The sequence below is a fragment of the Somniosus microcephalus genome, chromosome 17 (genome assembly GCF_052327205.1).
Source record: "Somniosus microcephalus isolate GS21.2 chromosome 17, FLI_Smic_1.0, whole genome shotgun sequence".
Classification (NCBI taxonomy): domain Eukaryota; kingdom Metazoa; phylum Chordata; class Chondrichthyes; order Squaliformes; family Somniosidae; genus Somniosus; species Somniosus microcephalus.
The window spans coordinates 63,478,255-63,499,887 of NC_141003.1; the positions used below are offsets into that span (position 1 = coordinate 63,478,255).

The following is a 21,633-nucleotide window of genomic DNA, read 5'->3' on the forward strand; positions in this document are numbered from 1 at the left end:
AGGAGGTGCGGCGGCCGGCCGCTTTCCCGCCGGCCGCCTGCCCGCAGCTCCCTCCCCGGACTTCTCCCACCCCCCCCGGAACAGATGCAAGCCCGGCACTTGTCCGAGGTGCCGGGCTCATTTTTGAGGAGATTTGCGCGGGCCGCGGCCGGGTGCAGGCAGCTCCTCCTTAAAGGAAGGAGGAGGCCTGCACTTCCCGAGCCTGCCGCACCGCAGCGGGCGCCGCAGCGCCGGAATAGCGCCGCAATGCGGCGCGTTGCGCCAGTTTTCAGGCGCTAAAACCCTGCAGTAGCGCCGGCAGCCGTTTGGGCGCGGCGCTACTGAATTTTTGGCGCGCGCAAAGGGACTTAGCGCCGGCGCTAACTTCCGGCGCTAAAGCCCTGGCGCAGCGCAAACTCAATTTCTAGGCCTTAATGTCTCATCCGAAAGACGACACTTTCCCTCGGTACTGCACTGGGATTGTCAGCTGGAATCTCTGGAGTGAGACTTGAACCCACGACCTTCTGACTCAGAGGCGAGAGTGCTGCCCACTGAGCCACAGCTGACACCTGAACAGCAGTGAGTCAGGAGCATTGAAGGAAAAATCAGCAAACTTAACAAAATGTGAAATACATCCTGTTACAGTGCCCACCGCTTATAACCGGCGTCTTCGTGTCAATGTGATCTGGCCCTTATACGCGATGTCCGGTATAACTGCCATTGCAGACTTTCATGTGTTGAGCATTCCTAGCATTAAAATGTTATAGTCACTCTCCCTAAAATACCTTGTTCTAAAACAATATAATCCCCAAGCTCGAAATGATGTCAGCTGCACTTATCCAGAGACGGTTTTAACTTTAATAAAACTTGCGAACAGGGTGACCAAACATCAGCGACCAGCTCCCAGCCCCACTCCCAGCTCCAAGTCCCCCAGCTCCCAGCCCCCCAACTCCCAGTGCCTCAACTCCCAGCTCCCAGCCCCCCAGCTCCCAGCCCCCCAACTCCCAGTGCCTCAACTCCCAGCGTCCCAGCCCCCCAGCTCCCAGCCCCCCAGCTCCCAGCCCCACTCCCAACTCCCAGCCCCCCAACTCCCAGCCCCCCAACTCCCAGCCCCCCAACTCCCAGCCCCCCAACTCCCAGCCCCCCAACTCCCAGCCCCCCAACTCCCAGCCCCCCAACTCCCAGCCCCCCAACTCCCAGTCCCCCAACTCCCAGTCCCCCAACTCCCAGTCCCCCAACTCCCAGCCCCCCAACTCCCAGCGCCCCAACTCCCAGTGCCTCAACTCCCAGTCCCCCAGCGTCCCAGCTCCCAGCCCCCCAGCTCCCAGCCCCCCAGCTCCCAGCCCCACTCCCAGCCCCCCAGCTCCCAGCCCCCCAACTCCCAGTCCCCCAACTCCCAGCCCCCCAACTCCCAGTGCCTCAACTCCCAGCGTCCCAGCTCCCAGCCACCCAGCTCCCAGCCCCCCAACTCCCAGCCCCACTTCCAGCTCCCAGCCCCACTCCCAGCTCCCAGCCCCCCAGCTCCCAGCCCCCCAACTCCCAGCCCCCCAACTCCCAGTGCCTCAACTCCCAGCGTCCCAGCTCCCAGCCCCCCAGCTCCCAGCCCCCCAGCTCCCAGCCCCATTCCCAGCTCCCAGCCCCCCAACTCCCAGTCCCCCAACTCCCAGCCCCCCAACTTCCAGCCCCCCAACTCCCAGCCCCCCAACTCCCAGTCCCCCAACTCCCAGTCCCCCAACTCCCAGTGCCTCACCTCCCAGCTCCCAGTCCCCCAGCTCCCAGTCCCCCAACTCCCAGCTCCCAGTCCCCCAACTCCCAGCCCCCAACTCCCAGCCCCCCAGCTCCCAGCTCCCAGCCCCCCAGCTCCCAGCCCCCCAACTCCCAGCCCCCCAACTCCCAGCCCCCCAACTCCCAGCCCCCCAACTCCCAGCCCCCCAACTCCCAGTGCCCCAACTCCCAGCCCCCCAACTCCCAGCGCCTCAACTCCCAGCTCCCAGCCCCCCAGCTCCCAGCCCGACTTCCAGCTCCCAGCCCCACTCCCAGCTTCCACTCCCCCAACTCCCAGCCCCCCAACTCCCAGTGCCTCAACTCCCAGCTCCCAGCCCCCCAACTCCCAGTGCCTCAACTCCCAGCTCCCAGCCCCCCAACTCCCAGTGCCTCAACTCCCAGCCCCCCAGCTCCCAGCTCCCCAACTCCCAGCCCCCCAGGCCCACTCCCAGCCCCCCAGCTCCCAGCCCCCCAACTCCCAGTGCCTCAACTCCCAGCTCCAGCCCCCCAGCTCCCAGCCCCCCAACTCCCAGCTCCCAGCCCCCCAACTCCCAGTGCCTCAACTCCCAGCCCCCCAGCTCCCAGCCCCCCAACTCCCAGCCCCCCAGCTCCCAGCCCCCCAACTCCCAGCCCCCCAACTCCCAGTGCCTCAACTCCCAGCCCCCCAGCTCCCAGCCCCCCAACTCCCAGCCCCCCAGCTCCCAGCCCCCCAACTCCCAGTGCCTCAACTCCCAGCCCCCCAGCCCCCAGCGCCCCAGTCCCCCAAACGCCCCAGCCCCCCAGCGCCCAGCCCCCCAGCGCCCAGCCCCCCACCTCCCAGCCTCCCAGCCCCCAGCCTCCCAGCTCCCAGCCCCCCAGCTCCCAGCCCCCCAGCTCCCAGCCCCACTCCCAGCACCCCAGCTCCCAGCGCTCCAGCCCGCCAGCTCCCAGCGCCCCAGCTCCCAGCTCCCAGCCCCACTCCCAACTCCCAGCCCCCCAACTCCCAGCCCCCCAACTCCCAGCCCCCCAACTCCCAGTCCCCCAACTCCCAGCCCCCCAACTCCCAGCGCCCCAACTCCCAGTGCCTCAACTCCCAGTCCCCCAGCGTCCCAGCTCCCAGCCCCCCAGCTCCCAGCCCCCCAGCTCCCAGCCCCCCAACTCCCAGCCCCACTCCCAGCCCCCCAGCTCCCAGCCCCCCAACTCCCAGTCCCCCAACTCCCAGCCCCCCAACTCCCAGTGCCTCAACTCCCAGCGTCCCAGCTCCCAGCCCCCCAGCTCCCAGCCCCCCAACTCCCAGCCCCACTTCCAGCTCCCAGCCCCACTCCCAGCTCCCAGCCCCCCAGCTCCCAGCCCCCCAACTCCCAGCCCCCCAACTCCCAGTGCCTCAACTCCCAGCGTCCCAGCTCCCAGCCCCCCAGCTCCCAGCCCCCCAGCTCCCAGCCCCATTCCCAGCTCCCAGCCCCCCAACTCCCAGTCCCCCAACACCCAGCCCCCCAACTTCCAGCCCCCCAACTCCCAGCCCCCCAACTCCCAGCCCCCCAACTCCCAGTCCCCCAACTCCCAGTGCCTCACCTCCCAGCTCCCAGTCCCCCAACTCCCAGCCCCCAACTCCCAGCCCCCCAACTCCCAGCCCCCCAGCTCCCAGCTCCCAGCCCCCCAGCTCCCAGCCCCCCAACTCCCAGCCCCCCAACTCCCAGCCCCCCAACTCCCAGCCCCCCAACTCCCAGTGCCCCAACTCCCAGCCCCCCAACTCCCAGCGCCTCAACTCCCAGCTCCCAGCCCCCCAGCTCCCAGCCCGACTTCCAGCTCCCAGCCCCACTCCCAGCTCCCAGTCCCCCAACTCCCAGCCCCCCAACTCCCAGTGCCTCAACTCCTAGCGTCCCAGCTCCCAGCCCCCCAACTCCCAGTGCCTCAACTCCCAGCTCCCAGCCCCCCAACTCCCAGTGCCTCAACTCCCAGCTCCCAGCCCCCCAACTCCCAGTGCCTCAACTCCCAGCCCCCCAGCTCCCAGCTCCCCAACTCCCAGCCCCCCAGGCCCACTCCCAGACCCCCAGCTCCCAGCCCCCCAACTCCCAGTGCCTCAACTCCCAGCTCCAGCCCCCCAGCTCCCAGCCCCCCAACTCCCAGCTCCCAGCCCCCCAACTCCCAGTGCCTCAACTCCCAGCCCCCCAACTCCCAGCCCCCCAGCTCCCAGCCCCCCAACTCCCAGCTCCCCAACTCCCAGTCCCCCAACTCCCAGCCCCCCAACTCCCAGTGCCTCAACTCCCAGCGTCCCAGCTCCCAGCCCCCCAGCTCCCAGCCCCCCAACTCCCAGCCCCACTTCCAGCTCCCAGCCCCACTCCCAGCTCCCAGCCCCCCAGCTCCCAGCCCCCCAACTCCCAGCCCCCCAACTCCCAGTGCCTCAACTCCCAGCGTCCCAGCTCCCAGCCCCCCAGCTCCCAGCCCCCCAGCTCCCAGCCCCATTCCCAGCTCCCAGCCCCCCAACTCCCAGTCCCCCAACTCCCAGCCCCCCAACTTCCAGCCCCCCAACTCCCAGCCCCCCAACTCCCAGCCCCCCAACTCCCAGCCCCCCAACTCCCAGCCCCCCAACTCCCAGTCCCCCAACTCCCAGTCCCCCAACTCCCAGTGCCTCACCTCCCAGCTCCCAGTCCCCCAGCTCCCAGTCCCCCAACTCCCAGCTCCCAGTCCCCCAACTCCCAGTCCCCCAACTCCCAGCCCCCAACTCCCAGCCCCCCAACTCCCAGCCCCCCAGCTCCCAGCCCCCCAGCTCCCAGCCCCCCAACTCCCAGCCCCCCAACTCCCAGCCCCCCAACTCCCAGTGCCCCAACTCCCAGCCCCCCAACTCCCAGCGCCTCAACTCCCAGCTCCCAGCCCCCCAGCTCCCAGCCCGACTTCCAGCTCCCAGCCCCACTCCCAGCTCCCAGTCACCCAACTCCCAGCCCCCCAACTCCCAGTGCCTCAACTCCTAGCGTCCCAGCTCCCAGCCCCCCAACTCCCAGTGCCTCAACTCCCAGCTCCCAGCCCCCCAACTCCCAGTGCCTCAACTCCCAGCTCCCAGCCCCCCAACTCCCAGTGCCTCAACTCCCAGCCCCCCAGCTCCCAGCTCCCCAACTCCCAGCCCCCCAGGCCCACTCCCAGCCCCCCAGCTCCCAGCCCCCCAACTCCCAGTGCCTCAACTCCCAGCTCCAGCCCCCCAGCTCCCAGCCCCCCAACTCCCAGCTCCCAGCCCCCCAACTCCCAGTGCCTCAACTCCCAGCCCCCCAGCTCCCAGCCCCCCAACTCCCAGCCCCCCAGCTCCCAGCCCCCCAGCTCCCAGCCCCCCAACTCCCAGTGCCTCAACTCCCAGCCCCCCAGCTCCCAGCCCCCCAACTCCCAGCCCCCCAGCTCCCAGCCCCCCAACTCCCAGCTCCCAGCCCCCCAACTCCCAGTGCCTCAACTCCCAGCCCCCCAGCACCCAGCGCCCCAGTCCCCCAAACGCCCCAGCCCCCCAGCGCCCAGCCCCCCAGCGCCCAGCCCCCCAGCTCCCAGCCTCCCAGCTCCCAGCCCCCCAGCTCCCAGCCCCCCAGCTCCCAGCCCCACTCCCAGCACCCCAGCTCCCAGCGCTCCAGCCCCCCAGCTCCCAGCGCCCCAGCTCCCAGCGCCCCACTCCCAGCGCCCCACTCCCAGCGCCCCACTCCCAGCCCCCCAGTCCCAGGCTCCCAGCCCCCCAGCCCCCCAGTCCCAGCCCCCCAGCTCCCAGCCCCACTCCCAGCGCCCCAGCTCCCCAGCCCCCCAGCTCCCAGCGCCCCAGCCCCCCAGCTCCCAGCCCCCCAGCTCCCAGCCTCCCAGCCCGCCAGCTCCAAGCCCCCCAGCTCCCAGCCCCCCAGCTCCCAGCGCCCCAGCTCCCAGCGCCCCACTCCCAGCGCCCCACTCCCAGCGCCCCAGTGCCCCAGCTCCCAGCCCCCCAGCTCCCAGCCTCCCAGCGCCCCAGCTCCCAGCCCCCCAGCTCCCAGCCCCCCAGCGCCCCAGCTCCCAGCGCCCCAGCTGTCAGCCCCCAGCTCTCAGAGCCCCAGCTCCCAGCGCCCCAGCTGTCAGCCCCCAGCTCTCAGAGCCCCAGCTCCCAGTGCCCCAGCTCCCAGCGCCCCAGCTGTCAGCCCCCAGCTCTCAGAGCCCCAGCTCCCAGCCCCCCAGCGCCCCAGCTCCCAGCGCCCCAGCTGTCAGCCCCCAGCTCCCAGTGCCCCAGCTCCCAGTGCCCCAGCTCCCAGCGCCCCCTCCCAGTCCCAGCTCCCAGTGCCCCAGCTCTCAGTCCCAACTCAGAAAACTACAACTTGCATTTATATAGCTTATGTAATGAAGTAATCCTCCCAAAGTGCTTCACAGGAGCGTTATCAAACAAAATTTGACACCGAGCCACATAAAGAGATATTAAGGCAGATGAGGTAGGTTTTAAGGAGCGTCTTAAAGGAGGAGAGAGGTAGAGAAGCGGCAAGGTTTAGGGAGTGAATTCCAGAGCTTAGGGCGTTGGCAGCTAAAGGCACGGCCACCAATGGTGGAGCGATTAGAATCAGATATGCTCAAGAGGCCAGAATTGGAGGAGCACAGAGATCTCGGAGGGTTGTAGGGCTAGAGGAGTTCACAGAGATAGGGAGGGGTGAGGGATTTGAAAAAAAGAAAGAGAGTTTTAAAATCGAGGCATTGCTTAACCGGGAGCCAATGTAGCTCAGCAAGCACAGGGGTGATGGATGAACGGGAATTGGTGCGAGTTGGGACATGGGCAGCAGAGTTTTGGATGACCTCAAGTTTGCGGAGGGTAGAATGTGGGAGGCCAGCCAGGAGTGCATTGGAATAGTCAAATCTAGAACTAACAAAGGCATGGACAAGTGTTTCAGCAGCAGATGAGTTTAGGCAGAGGTGGAGTCGGACAATGTTACAGAGATTGAAATAGGCGGTCTTAGTGATGGCACGGATATGTGGTCGGAAGCTCCTCTCAGGGTCAAATAGGACAGGTATAGCTTCACCAGGGTGACTGAAAAAGAATTCGACTTGTCACAGGAATTTGGGAGCAGCCATAATCTGCAGCACTGACGTCAATCACTGGCTCACTTTCCAATAAAACACCAGCCTCCAGCAGATTCTGCCCTAGATAAAGGGAGCAGTACAGGCGCTGTAACCGGCAACTGTGAAATGGACGTCAGTGCAAATGGTGAATGCTTTTTGCCTTTTGCCCAATATAAGTGACTGCCGGTTTCAACGGTGAAGGTTTTAAGTGGTGGTGACTGTACTACTTCTCACAGTTGCAGTTCGTGGTTAGCCTTATTGCTAATTGTATCTCAGTATATCAATGTGAATGGTTTCACAAGTCTGATGAGGATTAGAAGCGGCGGAAGAGCAGGGTCAGCCAGGAGTTCAGAAAGAATGCGATTCATCCACTCACACACACCCACCCTTAGCAGCCACACTGGCCAGGCCGAGCAGCAGTCCCTCCCACCTGAGGATTATTATGAACGGATGCAAAAGGAAACTAAATTAAAACTCAAAATTAAACATTGGTGTGGCAGAACCACTGAATGACTCTGGCTAACTGTATATAATTCTCTTTAACGAGGTTCTAACACCAGCCTAAACCTGTACCATTGTGTTAGGCATTACTGTGTTTTGTATATAGAGTTTGCATGTACGGGGCGTGGCCCCTTTAAGAGCGCGGGAAAACGCGGGCAAACGCGATGGCGTCACGTCGCAAACCACAGGACTGCCCAGTCAGTCCTCGTGGCATCTCCGTTGAGTAAAGACCTGTTTAATCGTTCTCTGGTGTCGATCTCAGTTATTCGTAGGAATTCGTTAATTCCTACATTGGTTACATTATAGTTGTCCCCGTTGGCAGGAAAGTGTCCCGTCTTGTTTGACATTTGGTTGGGATTGATGAAGCTGTCAACAGCCCTTTTCTCTGTGGCTGGCACTGACTGGCTTCTTTCCCCCTCCCCCACCTTTTATCAGCCCATTACCCTGGCCATAAGCAGATTTTACTGAATTATTCATGGCCTGCAGGATTCATTAGTGAAACACCAGAGGTCCCTCAGGAGCTTGGGCACCAGGCAGAGAAGATTAAGTTTCCTGGGCAGTGCTGATTCAGCTCATCGATTCCCTCAGTGTAATCGTAAAAATGATTTATTATAGAGTCCAGGCATTTTACTGTTTCAAGGGACAGGGTTCTTTCTGAGTCTATCATCCATAGCTTGAATCCACCACAGTGATTCCATCCTCAGACTTATTCCACACAGACCCTGTTTTGTAAATTGAGGAATCTGGGTGATTTGGAGACGCCAAGCTTGGCTTTTAAAAGCTTCTGGAAGGCAGGGGGGGGAAAAGGCTGTTGGAGGTGAGGAGGACCACAGTTCTCAGGTCCTGGGAACTAATGGGCTGGATTTTGTCAATGGGGGCGCGTTGGAGGCGGGACTGCTGGTTTTCGGGTTTTAGTCCCACCCCCAACAACTTCTGACCAACCAACGCTATTTTCCCTTGATTGAGCTTGTTAAGCCCGCCCTGCGGGTTTAGCCAGCCAATTAAGGGAAAGCTTGTGACAGAGGACGTCAGCGTATGACGTTTCATCTGTCGAAAATTTTTTGACAGATGAATGGTCAGCGTTTGACAGCTTTGAGAAGCTGTCAAACACTGACAATCTCGGTTCTAAGGTGAGCCCTTGCATGAAGACTCACCAAGACCTCTCTCCTCAGCAGAAAGCAGATGGCTGCTGCATCTGAGAATTAAGCAGCCATTCTGTCATCTCTGCCATTGAGATGAGGCATCTCCGGATCCCCAAGGGTTGAAGCCTGCAGAAAGAAACAAAGGTAAGGAAACTTTTTCCAACACTTTACACTCACTTCTCATACTTATCTGTCCACACTTGTACCCATCACTCACCTCTACAGCAGACAATTCGACCCCTCTCACCCCCGCAGACCCACTGCTCTCCTTGCTGACCCTGGCGAGGTTCACAGCTGTCGGGAAGCCCGCACTTGTGTGAGTAAAATGGGGATAAGCCTCAAAACTGCCTGTTAACTACCTGTTAACAGGCAGTTAATTGGCTCTAATCCCCTTTCCGCCTCGAGGAGATGGGTCCCTGCGCGAGTCGGGGACTCACCTCCCGGGAAGATGGTTCAGACGCTCCCAATTTTTCCCATTTTGCCAGCAGTCCTGCCTCCAAACTCGCCTCCTCAGGGCTGGTAAAATCCATCCGAATGAGTTTGATTAGGAGACAGTGCAATGGGTATTTATCTCAACACAGTGGGGAGGACAGCAAGTGTGTAGGATGGGGCCTTTGGAGCTTGAGAGGAGAGGAAGGGGTAGAAATTGGTATGCATTGCAAAATGGGCGCGACCTATACCAATTTAGCATTAGGACTATGTGTACAGGCGAAGGGCCACTACTAAATGTATCTCAGTATATCAATGATAATTGTTCCCATGCAGCCGTCTAAAACAGGTGTCAGATCCCTTGTAATAAAAACAGAAAATGCTGGAAATACTCAGCAGGTCAAGCAGCATCTGTGGAGAGAGAAACCGAGTTAACGTTTCAGGTCGATGACCTTGCGTCAGAACTGGAAAAAGTTAGAAGTGTAACAGATTTTAAGCAAGTGCAGAGGTATGACAAATGTGTTGATGATTCTGCTATTCCCATTTACACCTCTTCTAGACCCGTCTTTTGTTTCTTTACTTGTCTCATTACCCCCCCCCCCCCACTTTTGTCTTGCTCCATCATCCATTTTGCCATTTAATCTCTCCTGCTTATCACCCTATCACAGACCTTCCCTTTTGTTCTTTCCTCCCCTCCCCACTTTCCCTGCCCCTGTACTAAGGGAAAGCGCAAGGGTGATTAGTTGATGTTTCTATACAATATGGCATGGTTTAATTTATAAATTTTGTTTGGAATGTTTATTTTGTGTTGGCTTTTATTTTTGCATTGTGGCCAAGCGGATGCTATGATGATCAATAACAGGGGGAAGGTAAGGTGTGGGACTGTTGGTGAATGGGGAATTGAGGTTGCGTTTATTGGTATCACAGTCGGATGGACAACTGGACCAGAATGGGGCTGTCTAGGTTGCCTCCTCCCTTCCTCTTCTTCCGCCTCCTCCTGCTCGCCATATAGCTGGTAGCAAGGGCTGTGCCCTCATGGTGGCGAGGTTGTGCAGCATGCAGCAGACCACCACGAATCTTGACACCCGTTCTGCTGAATACTGCAGGGCTCCTCCAGAGCAGTCAAGGCAGCGGAAGCGTTTTCCAGCATGTTAATGGTCTGCTCTATCACATTTTCTGTGGCAGCATGGCTTTCATTGAATGCAAGCTGTCCACGTGTGCAACGGAGTCATGAGCCATGCCGTCAACGGATTGCCCTTGTTGCCCAGTAGCCACCCTCTGGTTGTCATGGTGGCTCAAATGCGGATGGCACAGAGGACTGCCGCAGAATGAAGGCATCATGACTGCTGCCAGGATACTGGGCATTGACCTGCATGATTTGCTGCGTATGGTCGCACACCAGCTGAACGTTGAGGGAGTGGAATCGCTTTCGGTTGCAATACATCTCAGAGTTGACATACAGCGCCCACAAAGCGAAGTGCGCCCACAAAGCGAAGTGCATGCGGTCAATGGTGCCCTGCACCATGGGGAAGCCTGCAATCTTCACAAAGCCACGTGCTCGCTCCACCTGCTGGTCTCTGGCAAGAGAGAATGAAATGTAGTCAGCCCTCTTAGAATAGAGAGCCTCAGTGACCTTCCTTATGCAACAGTGGACGGCAAACTGCGAGATGTTGCTTGGAAGGAGCCCGACGTATAAAGGTTCATGGCCACAGTCACCTTCACAGCCACAGGCAATGCAGTCCTCGCCCTGTTTTGAGGTTGCAGTTGTGGCTGCAGCAGCAGCGGTGACAGATTTCAGTGAAGACGTCTTTAGTGAAGCACAGACGTCTCACACACTGTTCCTCGCTGAGGTTCAGGCAGGGGAATTACTCCCTGAACACCCTGGGTGGATATAGCCTCCTGCTGAGAGCCCTTCTCCTCCTCTTCCTCTTCCCTCTTCCAGCAGCTTGCCCTGCTCTGTGTCGCCTCTGCTCATTCTCCCAGTCATGCTGTATTCCAAGTGGAATGCCTACTACTGCACCCATGTCTGGAAGCAACTGGCTTGTGCAAAAGCCTTGAGGTCAGGACAAAGTCCTTCAGCACCTGCCTCACTACCCCCTGTAGATTTTAGCAACTTTAAAAAACTCTAGAAAGCGCCAAACACTTGTACAGTCGCAGCAATCAATCAGCAACTAAGCTGAAAGTAGTTGATGATCCCTTTAAAAAGCGCCAGTGGGTGGGTCGTTCCTGTTTCTGAACGCATGTTCAGCTGTGCAAGCTTAAGAGAGAGAGTTAGCTGGAGCATTGAGCTCCAAAATGGCAGCGCTGCTGTCAAATCAGCGTGATGTCCTGATCTGCTTACTCTGCATTCTTCTGGCGGACGCTCACTGCGCATGTGCTAATGCCCTCACCAATATGGCATTCGGCGTGACTCGCACCAGAAGCGTGTGTGCGTGTGCTGCGGACGCCGTTTTGGACCACTAAGGGCACTTGCAGGCCTAGAAATTGAGTTGGCGCCGCGCCAGGGCTTTAGCGCCGGAAATTTAGCGCCGGCGCTAAGTCCCCCTGCGCGCGCCAAAAATTCAGTAGCGCCGCGCCCAGACGGCTGCCGGCGCTACTGGCGGGGCGTGAGCGCCTCCCAATGGGCGCTGACTGCCGCATTGCGGCGCTAATCCGGCGCTGCGGGACCCGATGCGGTGCGGCAGGCTGGGGAAGTGCAGGCCTCCTCCTTCAGTTAAGGAGGAGCTGCCTGCACCCGCCCGTTGTCCGTTCAAATATTGAAAAAAATGAGCCCGGCACCTCGGACAAGTGCCGGGCTTGCAGGCCAGACGCATCTGTTCCGCGGGGGGGAGGTGGAGGAGTCCGGGGAGGGAGGTGCGGGCAGGCGGCCGGCGGGAAAGCGGCCGGCCGCCGCGCGACCTTAATGCGCCGGCGCTAACTCGGGGAAGACTCGGTTGAAAAAATCTTAGTTGCGGCTGCCACGGGCGAGGCGGCCGCAACTCAATTTCGGCGCTGGGGCCCGTCACCACGGCAACCGGGACGCTGCGCACACCGATGAAGTCATCGGTGCCGGCGCAGCGCTACCGGTCTACCGCCGATTCTAGGGCCCCAGGGAATTTCTAAGCTGGCCATAACTCCAGCGCTAGGCCCTCTAGCGCCTCAAATGCGGCGCTAAGGCTACTCAATTTCTAGGCCGCAGTGTCCAAAAAATGGGCGCTACGGATCCGAATTTTGCGCCCCAACTCATCCACAACTCTGCTGCCGCATCCTATCCTCTGCTAAGTTCCACTCACTCCCCCCTTACCAACCGCCACTGCCTCTCCACCCCTTAAATTAGTGACTTTACAGTCCTTATCCTCCTTTACAAATTTCTCCAAAGCCAGAATCTACCCAACATCAGCAACCTCCTCTAGATTTTTGAGAGCCCAAAATTCTGATTTCTGCATCCCCGTGCTCTGGTTTCTCAGTCCCCCCCCCCACCCCCCCCCCCGTGCTCTGGTTTCTCAGTCCCCCCGTGCTCTGGTTTCTCAGTCCCCCCCGTGCTCTGGTTTCTCAGTCCCCCCCCCCCCCCATGCTCTGGTTTCTCAGTCCCCCCGTGCTCTGGTTTCTCAGTCCCCCCGTGCTCTGGTTTCTCAGTCCCCCCCCCCCCCCCATGCTCTGGTTTCTCAGTCCCCCCGTGCTCTGGTTTCTCAGTCTCCCCGTGCTCTGGTTTCTCAGTCCCCCCCCCCCCCCCCCGTGCTCTGGTTTCTTGGTCCCCCCGTGCTCTGGTTTCTCGGTCCCCCCATGCTCTGGTTTCTCGGTCCCCCCGTGCTCTGGTTTCTCGGTCCCCCCGTGCTCTGGTTTCTCGGTCCCCCCGTGCTCTGGTTTCTCGGTCCCCCCGTGCTTTGGTTTCTCGGTCCCCCCGTGCTCTGGTTTCTCGGTCCCCCCGTGCTCTGGTTTCTCAGTCCCCCCGTGCTCTGGTTTCTCGGTCCCCCCGTGCTCTGGTTTCTCGGTCCCCCCGTGCTCTGGTTTCTCGGCCCCCCCCATGCTCTAATAAGTGTTCTCTGCTGTGCTCCCTCTCTAGGACTGTTTGATGCTGGATGTGAAGGGTGCACCTCAGGCTGTGACAGAGATCTGCTCCTTCCAGGATGATCTGCAGGAGTTTGAAATGATTGATGACACAGACGACATGGAGGAAACCGAACTGCTGCCCTCGCCCTCTGCCACAACCACCCAGCAGACCCGACCTACCACCTTAAACCTCGCCACTCCACTCTCCCACTCACAGGTTGGTGAGACAGCAAAGAGTTCACAAGAGAAAGATGATAGAAAAAGGGGACTCAAAACGGCATTGTGACATTTTGGGAACGACCAGCTATCACAGACAGGCATGTGCTAACGCCCTCACCAATATGGCGTTCGGCGTGACTCGCACCAGAAGCATGTGCGCGTGCACTGCGGACGCCATTTTGGACCACTAAGGTCTAAAACCTGTTCCCTAATGGCTGAGGAGTGCACTAAATGTCGAAGCTGGTGTGGTACTGAGTTATAGAGACCCAGAAGGTCCCAGGTTCCAGCTCTCTGTGTGAAATTAGCCGATTTAAGGTGTGGCGTTAAAACTGGATTCAGGGCACCAGGACTGGGGAAGGGATCAAAATATCAGCCAGGGGTCCCACTCTTGATCACTGTCCAGTGGCCCACTTAGAAAGTGTGCTTGGCGGCAATGCTCTATGGTCAAATAGCCTGCCACTGGTCACTGTCTAGGATTAAACATGAAGAATGTAGGGTTACCTTGGGCCAGGTACCAGATGATAACTGGTGCCTCACATTTTAGGTAGTTGTGGAATTGCTTGCATTCCTCACACTTGTTCCTGTTCTTCTTTTTCCAGGATTCTCTCAATAACAATGCCAGTTTCTCTCCCAGGAAAGCTAGCTGGCAGGAGACACTGCTCCATTCCTCTAGTGGTGAGTACCAACCTGTTTCTCCCCAAGGATGGTCAACGGTGGGAGTTAAGAGGGAGGGAGCTCTCCATTCCATCCCCATCCTCGCACATTGTCCAAAGGGGTCAACAACATGAAGGCCACCTCAACACTTCAGCAACAGGAGCTTAAGTCACAAACACAGAACATCTTGACTTGTCCTTAAGGCCCAAGGTTCATCTGGAATAAGATGCGACTTCTTCCTCAGTTCGTCAATCTTTTTCAGTCTCCGGGAGCCACACGTTTCCTCCCCCACTGCCCAGAACACCTCGCCTATGCCTTGTGACTTCACTGTATGGCAGTTGAGATCGCTGGTGAATTGCTGGCATGAGCCTAGATCCTGCTGCTCTACAGTGAGATGCCCCATTGCACCACCCATGCAAACACTTTAAAAGCAGTCAGGGACTAGCGGCACAATAAGTTTCAACTTCTTGGACCTCAGTTTGAATCTTGCTTGGACTGAAGGCATAAAAGTTTCTTTCTGTTCATTTTAAGATTCTCACCAGAAATGAGTTGCCAGCTGCTTCAGCTCAGTCCACACAACTTAGTAACCTCACTCAGAGAGTTGTGACAAATGAAATTGTTGGCACCTTCAGGGGAGGGGAGAGAGTCAGCACTTTCAGGGGAGGGGGGAGAGAGTCAGCACCTTCAGGGGAGGGGGGAAGAGAGTCAGCACCTTCAGGGAGGGGGAGAGAGTCAGCAGCTTCAGGGGAGGGGGGAGAGAGTCAGCACTTTCAGGGGAGGGGGGAGAGAGTCAGCACCTTCAGGGGAGGGGGGAGAGAGTCAGCACCTTCAGGGAGGGGGAGAGAGTCAGCACCTTCAGGGCAGGGGGGAGAGAGTCAGCACCTTCAGGGAGGGGGAGAGAGTCAGCAGCTTCAGGGGAGGGGGGAGAGAGTCAGCACTTTCAGGGGAGGGGGGAGAGAGTCAGCACCTTCAGGGGAGGGGGGAGAGAGTCAGCACCTTCAGGGAGGGGGAGAGAGTCAGCACCTTCAGGGCAGAGAGGAGAGAGTCAGCACCTTCAGGGGAGGGGGAGAGAGTCAGCACCTTCAGGGGAGGGGGGAGAGAGTCAGCACCTTCAGGGAGGGGGAGAGAGTCAGCACCTTCAGGGGAGGGGGGAGAGAGTCAGCACCTTCAGGGGAGGGGGGAGAGAGTCAGCACCTTCAGGGAGGGGGAGAGAGTCAGCACCTTCAGGGAGGGGGAGAGAGTCAGCACCTTCAGGGGAGGGGGGAGAGTCAGAACCTTCAGGGAGGGGGAAGAGAGTCAGCACCTTCAGGGGAGGGGGCAGAGAGTCAGCACCTTCAGGGAGGGGGAGAGAGTCAGCACCTTCAGGGGAGGGGGAGAGTCAGAACCTTCAGGGAGGGGGAGAGAGTCAGCACCTTCAGGGGAGGGGGGAGAGAGTCAGCACCTTCAGGGGAGTGGGCAGAGAGTCAGCACCTTCAGGGAGGGGGAGAGAGTTAGCACCTTCAGGGAGGGGGAGAGAGTCAGGACCTTCAGGGAGGGGGAGAGAGTCAGAACCTTTAGAGCGGGGGAGAGAGTCAGCACCTTCAGGGAGGGGGAGAGAGTCAGGACCTTCAAGACGGGGGAGAGAGTCAGCACCTTCAGGGGAGGGGGAGAGAGTCAGCACCTTCAGGGAGGGGGAGAGAGTCAGCACCTTCAGGGAGGGGGAGAGAGTCAGCACCTTCAGGGGAGGGGGGAGAGAGTCAGCACCTTCAGGGCGGGGGAGAGAGTCAGCACCTTCAGGGAGGGGGGAGAGAGTCAGCATCTTCAGGGGAGGAGGGAGAGAGTCAGCACCTTCAGGGAGGGGAGAGAGAGTCAGCATCTTCAGGGGAGGAGGGAGAGAGTCAGCACCTTCAGGGAGGGGGGAGAGAGTCAGCATCTTCAGGGGAGGAGGGAGAGAGTCAGCACCTTCAGGGGAGAGGGGAGAGAGTCAGCACTTTCAGGGAGGGGGGAGAGAGTCAGCATCTTCAGGGGAGGAGGGAGAGAGTCAGCACCTTCAGGGAGGGGGAGAGAGTCAGCACCTTCAGGGGAGGGGGGAGAGAGTCAGCACCTTCAGGGCGGGGGAGAGAGTCAGCACCTTCAGGGAGGGGGGAGAGAGTCAGCATCTTCAGGGGAGGAGGGAGAGAGTCAGCACCTTCAGGGAGGGGGAGAGAGTCAGCACCTTCAGGGGAGGGGGGAGAAAGGCAAAACAATCAGGATTGCATGTCCAGAGAGTATGTGGATTGTTTTTCCAGCATTTCATCAAATCTCTATTTTCCTCAAAGAACTTGATTAAATCCGTCAGATACAATGAACCTTTTACAAATCCATGCAATTTGTTCTTAATTAACCCATGTCTTTCTAGGTGAGTGTTAATTTTATCCCATATTATAGCCTGTAGAAGATTACCCACTACTGAGGTTAGGCTGACAGGTTTCTGGTTACCTGCTTTATCCCTTTCTCCTATTTTGACCAGAGATGTTCCATTGGCATCTCTCCAGTCCTCTGGCGTAACCTCCATAACCGAGGATGTTTGAAAGATTGTTCTCAGCGTCTCAATTCTCTCTCTGACTTCCCCATCATTCTCAGATACCTGTCAGCAGGGCCTGGTGCCTTTTGTACTTTGAGCGCCACGAATACTTTCAGCACTCATTCCTTATATATCGTTATCCTCTCTAATTGCTCCACCTCCTTCTCATGTACCCTTTCATTCCCAATACCACACTCTTGCAAAAACCAAGGCAAAACTCTTGTTTAGCTTCTCCATAATTCCTTCATGCTCTGAGTTTTCTATTTCCATCTCTAATTGACCCTACCCTGTCTTTAACTTTCAAGGGGGGAAAAATTGAGTCTCGCCCCCTTTGGGGTGCTAACTTCGCTGGGGCGCTACTTTTAGCGCCCCCAAAAAATTAGCGCCCCCATGGCCAAAATTCATCGGTAGCGCCCCAAGAGGGAAGTGGGGCGTTACTGGAAGCGCCCCGCCTCCCTCTTGGGGCGCTGCGAGGGAATATCGTGGCGCTGCAGCGCGTCGCGCCGCAGTACTGCAGGCCTTCCTCCCCTTCTTAAAGGGGAGGGGCCTTGCGCAGCATGACCCGGGGCCCAGCTGGGCCACCAGGGATCGGAGTGCCGGCAAAAGAGCCCGGCACTCAAGAGAAGTGCCGGGCTCATGGAGCGCAGCCGGCACTCCGCGGGGGGGCTTCTCAGCAGGCCGGGGACGGCAACGGGGGTAGGTGCTGGCAGGCAGCCAGCAAAAAAAATGGCCGCCCGGCACCTCGCCTTTAATTAGTGCCGCCCCGGCTGCAGGTAGGCCGCCCTGACCCTGTCGGACATAGCGTCTGGCGCTACCAAAGATCGTGGCCGCCACTGTTGAATTTCACGGGAGGCGCTGGCAGTGCCGCGCCCGGGCGCTAATTGCTTTGCGCCCGGGCGCTAATTGCTTTGCGCCCCATTAGCGCCCTCTTAGGGAGGCGCAAAGCAACCGAATTTTTCCCCCTATGTGTTTACAAATTCTTTTACTGTTTCCCTTTTTATTATTTGCCAGTTTTCTTCCTAACTCGTCGCCTTTCTAATCTCTTTTTTGCTTTCCCTCTATATTTTGAATATACTTGTAAAGGAAAAAAATTGCAGGGCTATGGGGAAAGAGCAGGGGAGTCGATAGCTCTTTCAAAGAGCCGGCACAGGCATGATGGGCCGAATGGCCTCCTCCTGTGCTGTATGATTCTAGGTTTGCCCTATGCATCCTTTTTAAGTCTCGTTTCAATTTTCACTACTCATCCAAGGGACTCCAGCTATTGCTGTGTACTTCCCTCCCTGCGTGAACATGTCTAGTCTGTACACCAACCATCTCCTCTTTGACTGTTTCCCACTGTTTGTCTGATCTGCCAGTTTTTACTTCCAGTTTATCTGGGCAAGTTTCCTTAACTCAATGAAACTTGAGTCATGTACTTTTATCTTGTACTATTTGATCTCCTTTTCAGTTTTTATTTTGAACCTGATGATGTTCTGGTTGCAGTTTCCTCAATGCTCCCCTACTCTACATTACCTACTTGCCCCACTTCATTTCCAAGAACAAGATCCAGCACTGCCTCCTACCTGATCTAGAAAGAAATCCGGACATATTGTGGAAACCCAGTCATTGCACGTCAAAGTAATTCATTTTAACTGACGTGCTTTCAGAATTTTCTGAGAATTGATCCATAAAAGCATCTTTTTTCTTTTGGGTGTCAGGCTTAGCTCAGTGGTAACACTGAATCAGAAGGTTCAGGCCCCACTCCAGAGACTTGAGACCATCATCTAGGCTGACACTTCTGTGCAGTACTGAGGGAGTGCTGCACTGTCAGAGATGCCGTCTGCCCTCTCAGGCGGATATAGAAGATCCCACGACACTATTGGAAGAAGAGCAATGGGAGTTCACGCCGGTGACCTGGCCAATATTTATCCTTCAACCAACACCATTAATACAGATAATCTGGTCATTTATCTCATTGCTATATGTGGGACCTTGCTGTGCGCAAATTGTGCGCACAGCGGCTGCTGTGTTTCCTACATTACAACAGTAACAACATTTCAAAAAGTACTTCATTAGCTGTAAAGTGTTTTGGAACATCCTGAGGTTGTGAAAGACACTATATAAATGCAAGTTCTTTCGTTCTTTTAACGGAAGTTAATTTGTCATTACAGGTCATTTAACCCCTCCACATCAGTGTGTCCAGGACAGTGTCCACCCTGCTGGCTGGTGTACGACCGCCCCGAACTCTGGGCCGCATGGTAATGGATCGCCACTGAAACACACAGAGACTGTGTCAACCCAGTCACCTCTGAAACCCCTACTATACGATTTTGAAGGGAATCGGCGGGATACTCTGGAATACGGTAACAGCAAGGCTGACCAACTCATAGAGGATCATAATATGAATGTTGTATCGTCATCATTGCCATATCCATCATTGCATGCAAACAAAGAACTCGCTAAACACTGTCTCTCTCCGACAGGGTCTTTTGGTTTTCATAGAAAGTCAGCAAGCTCTTTCCCAGAGATGGAACCTGATCACGATGGCAATGTACATCCAACTAATGCAGCAGACAATATCACGTCACAAAGCTCAGACACAGAGCTGGAACAGGACCTGATTAGCAGTAGCTCCAAGGGACATTCTTGTCCTGGTAATCGATCCAGTGAAACGTACACACTAGCCTCTGAACTAGGGATGAATACTGAGGTTGAAGCTGATCAGACCTTTGCTGCCATTAGTAAATGCTTATCTTCATCCAACCTTAGCAATGGTTCCTGCACTCCTGTGTCTGATGCAGAGTTAGAACTAGAGTTTGGGGTTGAGTTTGGGAGCAAGATGCACAGACCACACTCCGAGCAAACGGCTTTTGTGCCACCTATTCTCGAGAGAACGAATTTGAAGACCGCTGCCACCACTGCAATGGGATCTTCCATTCCCAACTTGGCCTCAGAGTTGGAACACGATCACATCACACAAGTGATTGCTGATGACTACGCACAGCCATCTAGTTCCAATAGCGATACAGCATCTCCTTCCTCTGACCCAGGCATCGTGGCAGATCTCACCAGTAAAAGCAGCAAGAAATTCATCCAGTCATACCAAAGTGAGGATGGTGGGTCCTCTGGTTCTGACTCAGAACTGGAAGAACTGGAAGAAAGACATACATGTGGAAACAGTGCTGCATGCAACATGATTTCTTCCATCTCTGAGACAGAGTTAGACCTTACCAGCGAGAGCAGCAGTGGTAGGTCATCACACCTAACCAACTCAATCGAGGAAGCAAGCTCACCCAACTCTGATCATGAGATTGACTGGGAAGGAGAAATCAGTACTGCAAGTGTCAAAGATCGATTGTACTTGGTAAAGACAGCCAACAATATCAGTGTCAATTCTTTGGAACCGGTTAACGAATGGGACCATGACAGTGGATATACAAGGAGATTACTTTGTGCGGTGGACGAAACCAATTCAGATATTTCTGCCAGAGTCTTGGAGTCGGAACTAATAACTGACCAACTTGCCAAGGTTATCGCTGGGTCTTTGAAAGATCCTGACCAAACTAAAGACCAGGTTACTTCACCACAAGCTTCAGAGTTCAAACCAGACAGTAAGAGTGAAGGTACCAGGCCAACATATCTTGATATTATACCAAATCAAGCAATATCTCGAGCTCCAAGCCCTAAATCACAAACACAAGAGAATGCTGAGGAGAACAGTGATGATGAACTGAGTAATGATTCTGAGTCTTCATGTTCTGATCATGATTCGGATCCTGACCTGAGTGAAAGTTCTGACTCTCCTTGGCTCCTTAGTAACATGGTCAACACAATGATCTCACAAGGCTCCCACACCGTCAAAGATGAGTGTTGGCTGCAGACTAACTCATTCAGTGAGACTATTTCCTCATGCTCTGACATTGAGATCGAGCCAGTCAGTGTCAGCGAGCTACTGCGCACTTCAGGCTACCAAATTAACTCGGGCCAAGAAGGCTCTGAAAATGCAGATCTTTCCCATCCTGAATTAGACATTGAGATAATGGACAGCAATGATGATTTTGGTGACTTAATGCGCTCTGAAGATGAAGCAAAAGGTAAAGGGACAAGAATCAAGGAAACTGAGTTAGAGCCAACTCCTGCCAATAAGCCGCCCACCCTTTACTTGGCTTTGAGTAATCCACCCAATGACACAGTCGTAACAGGAGACAGTTGTAATGTGTCATTTACTCCAGCGAGAGTTGGCTCCTGTGAAGCAGAAGCAGAATTAAACATGGATTTTAAGAACAATCGCACAGATGAATGGGACTATGTAGCAGCCACACAGGCCACAATTCCTAGCTCCACTCTAAGCTTCAAATACGAGGAGTCGGTGGAATCCCTTCAAGGGATGAAGCCAATTCGGGACACGAGATCACCACGTTTCAGTGAAGAGCTAGAAGCTGCATTTATTCTAGAAGATAAGTTAAGTGAACTGAATAAATACTCTAGAGCATTACCCTTGGAGGTGCAGATGAAATCAAAGCCGGTCAATGACGAGACCGACTCTACCAGTAGATGCTCAAGCCCACGTTCTCCGCTGTTTAATGCAAGCTCTAAAATACCCATATCCTTTAATGACCTGTCAAATGGAGCTTTCAGCCTGAAGGAACTGTCCCCATTACACAGGGCAGCCAACGAGCAGCTGGACCAGTCCCTGGCCTACGATTCCATTAAATACACCCTGGTGGTAGACGAAAACACCACTTTGGAGCTTGTCAGTTTGAAGCGCTGCACGTCCATCTTGAGCGACGACAGTGAGCTCTCAACGCTATGCGACAACTGCGAGCTGGAAATGGACAATGAGTTCAGGGACTGCCTGGGGAGACGGGACGTTGAGATCTCATCGGAGGATTCATCGCCTGAAGCAGACACACAGTTTTCCAAGAAATTCCTCAATGTTTTTGTCAACAGCACTTCTCGATCTTCCAGTAAGCTGTGCCATCTCATTACAAGTCTCAGCATGCACTGTGTGGCACATCCAGTGCAAACCATATGCTAATGAGTGCTTCCATATTGATAGCCCGTTTCACGGATTAGCATAATTTTCCACATATGCCACACAATTTTTGAGCTATGATTTTTCTGCTCATTTGTGTAATGTCAATGCTGAGGATTCCATGCTCTGGGAACAGTTTCATGGAAAATCCCTTGTAGTCATAGACCGAGAGAGAATACAGCACCTAGGATAATCCACTAGTTACTGGGTTGTACAGTGCAAGACAGTAGCCAATAATACAAGGATGAGGGCCTTCAGTTATATGGAAAGACTGGAGAGGCTGGGGTTGTTCTCCTTAGAGCAGAGAAGTTTAAGAGATTTGATAGAGGTGTTCAAAATCATGA

The 21,633-nt window shown here is 56.3% G+C and overlaps 1 protein-coding gene across 1 annotated transcript in view; it reads left to right on the plus strand.

Moving 5' to 3' along the window:
* Nucleotides 1-21,633, plus strand: part of mapk8ip2 (mitogen-activated protein kinase 8 interacting protein 2) — a 71,018-nt gene that overhangs the window by 33,519 nt on the left and 15,866 nt on the right. Inside the window, exons 3-5 of the mRNA XM_086010544.1 lie at nt 12,874-13,077; nt 13,679-13,754; nt 18,426-21,221. Of these exons, the coding sequence (XP_085866670.1) occupies nt 12,874-13,077; nt 13,679-13,754; nt 18,426-21,221 (3,076 nt within the window). The remainder of the gene's footprint in view (nt 1-12,873; nt 13,078-13,678; nt 13,755-18,425; nt 21,222-21,633) is intronic.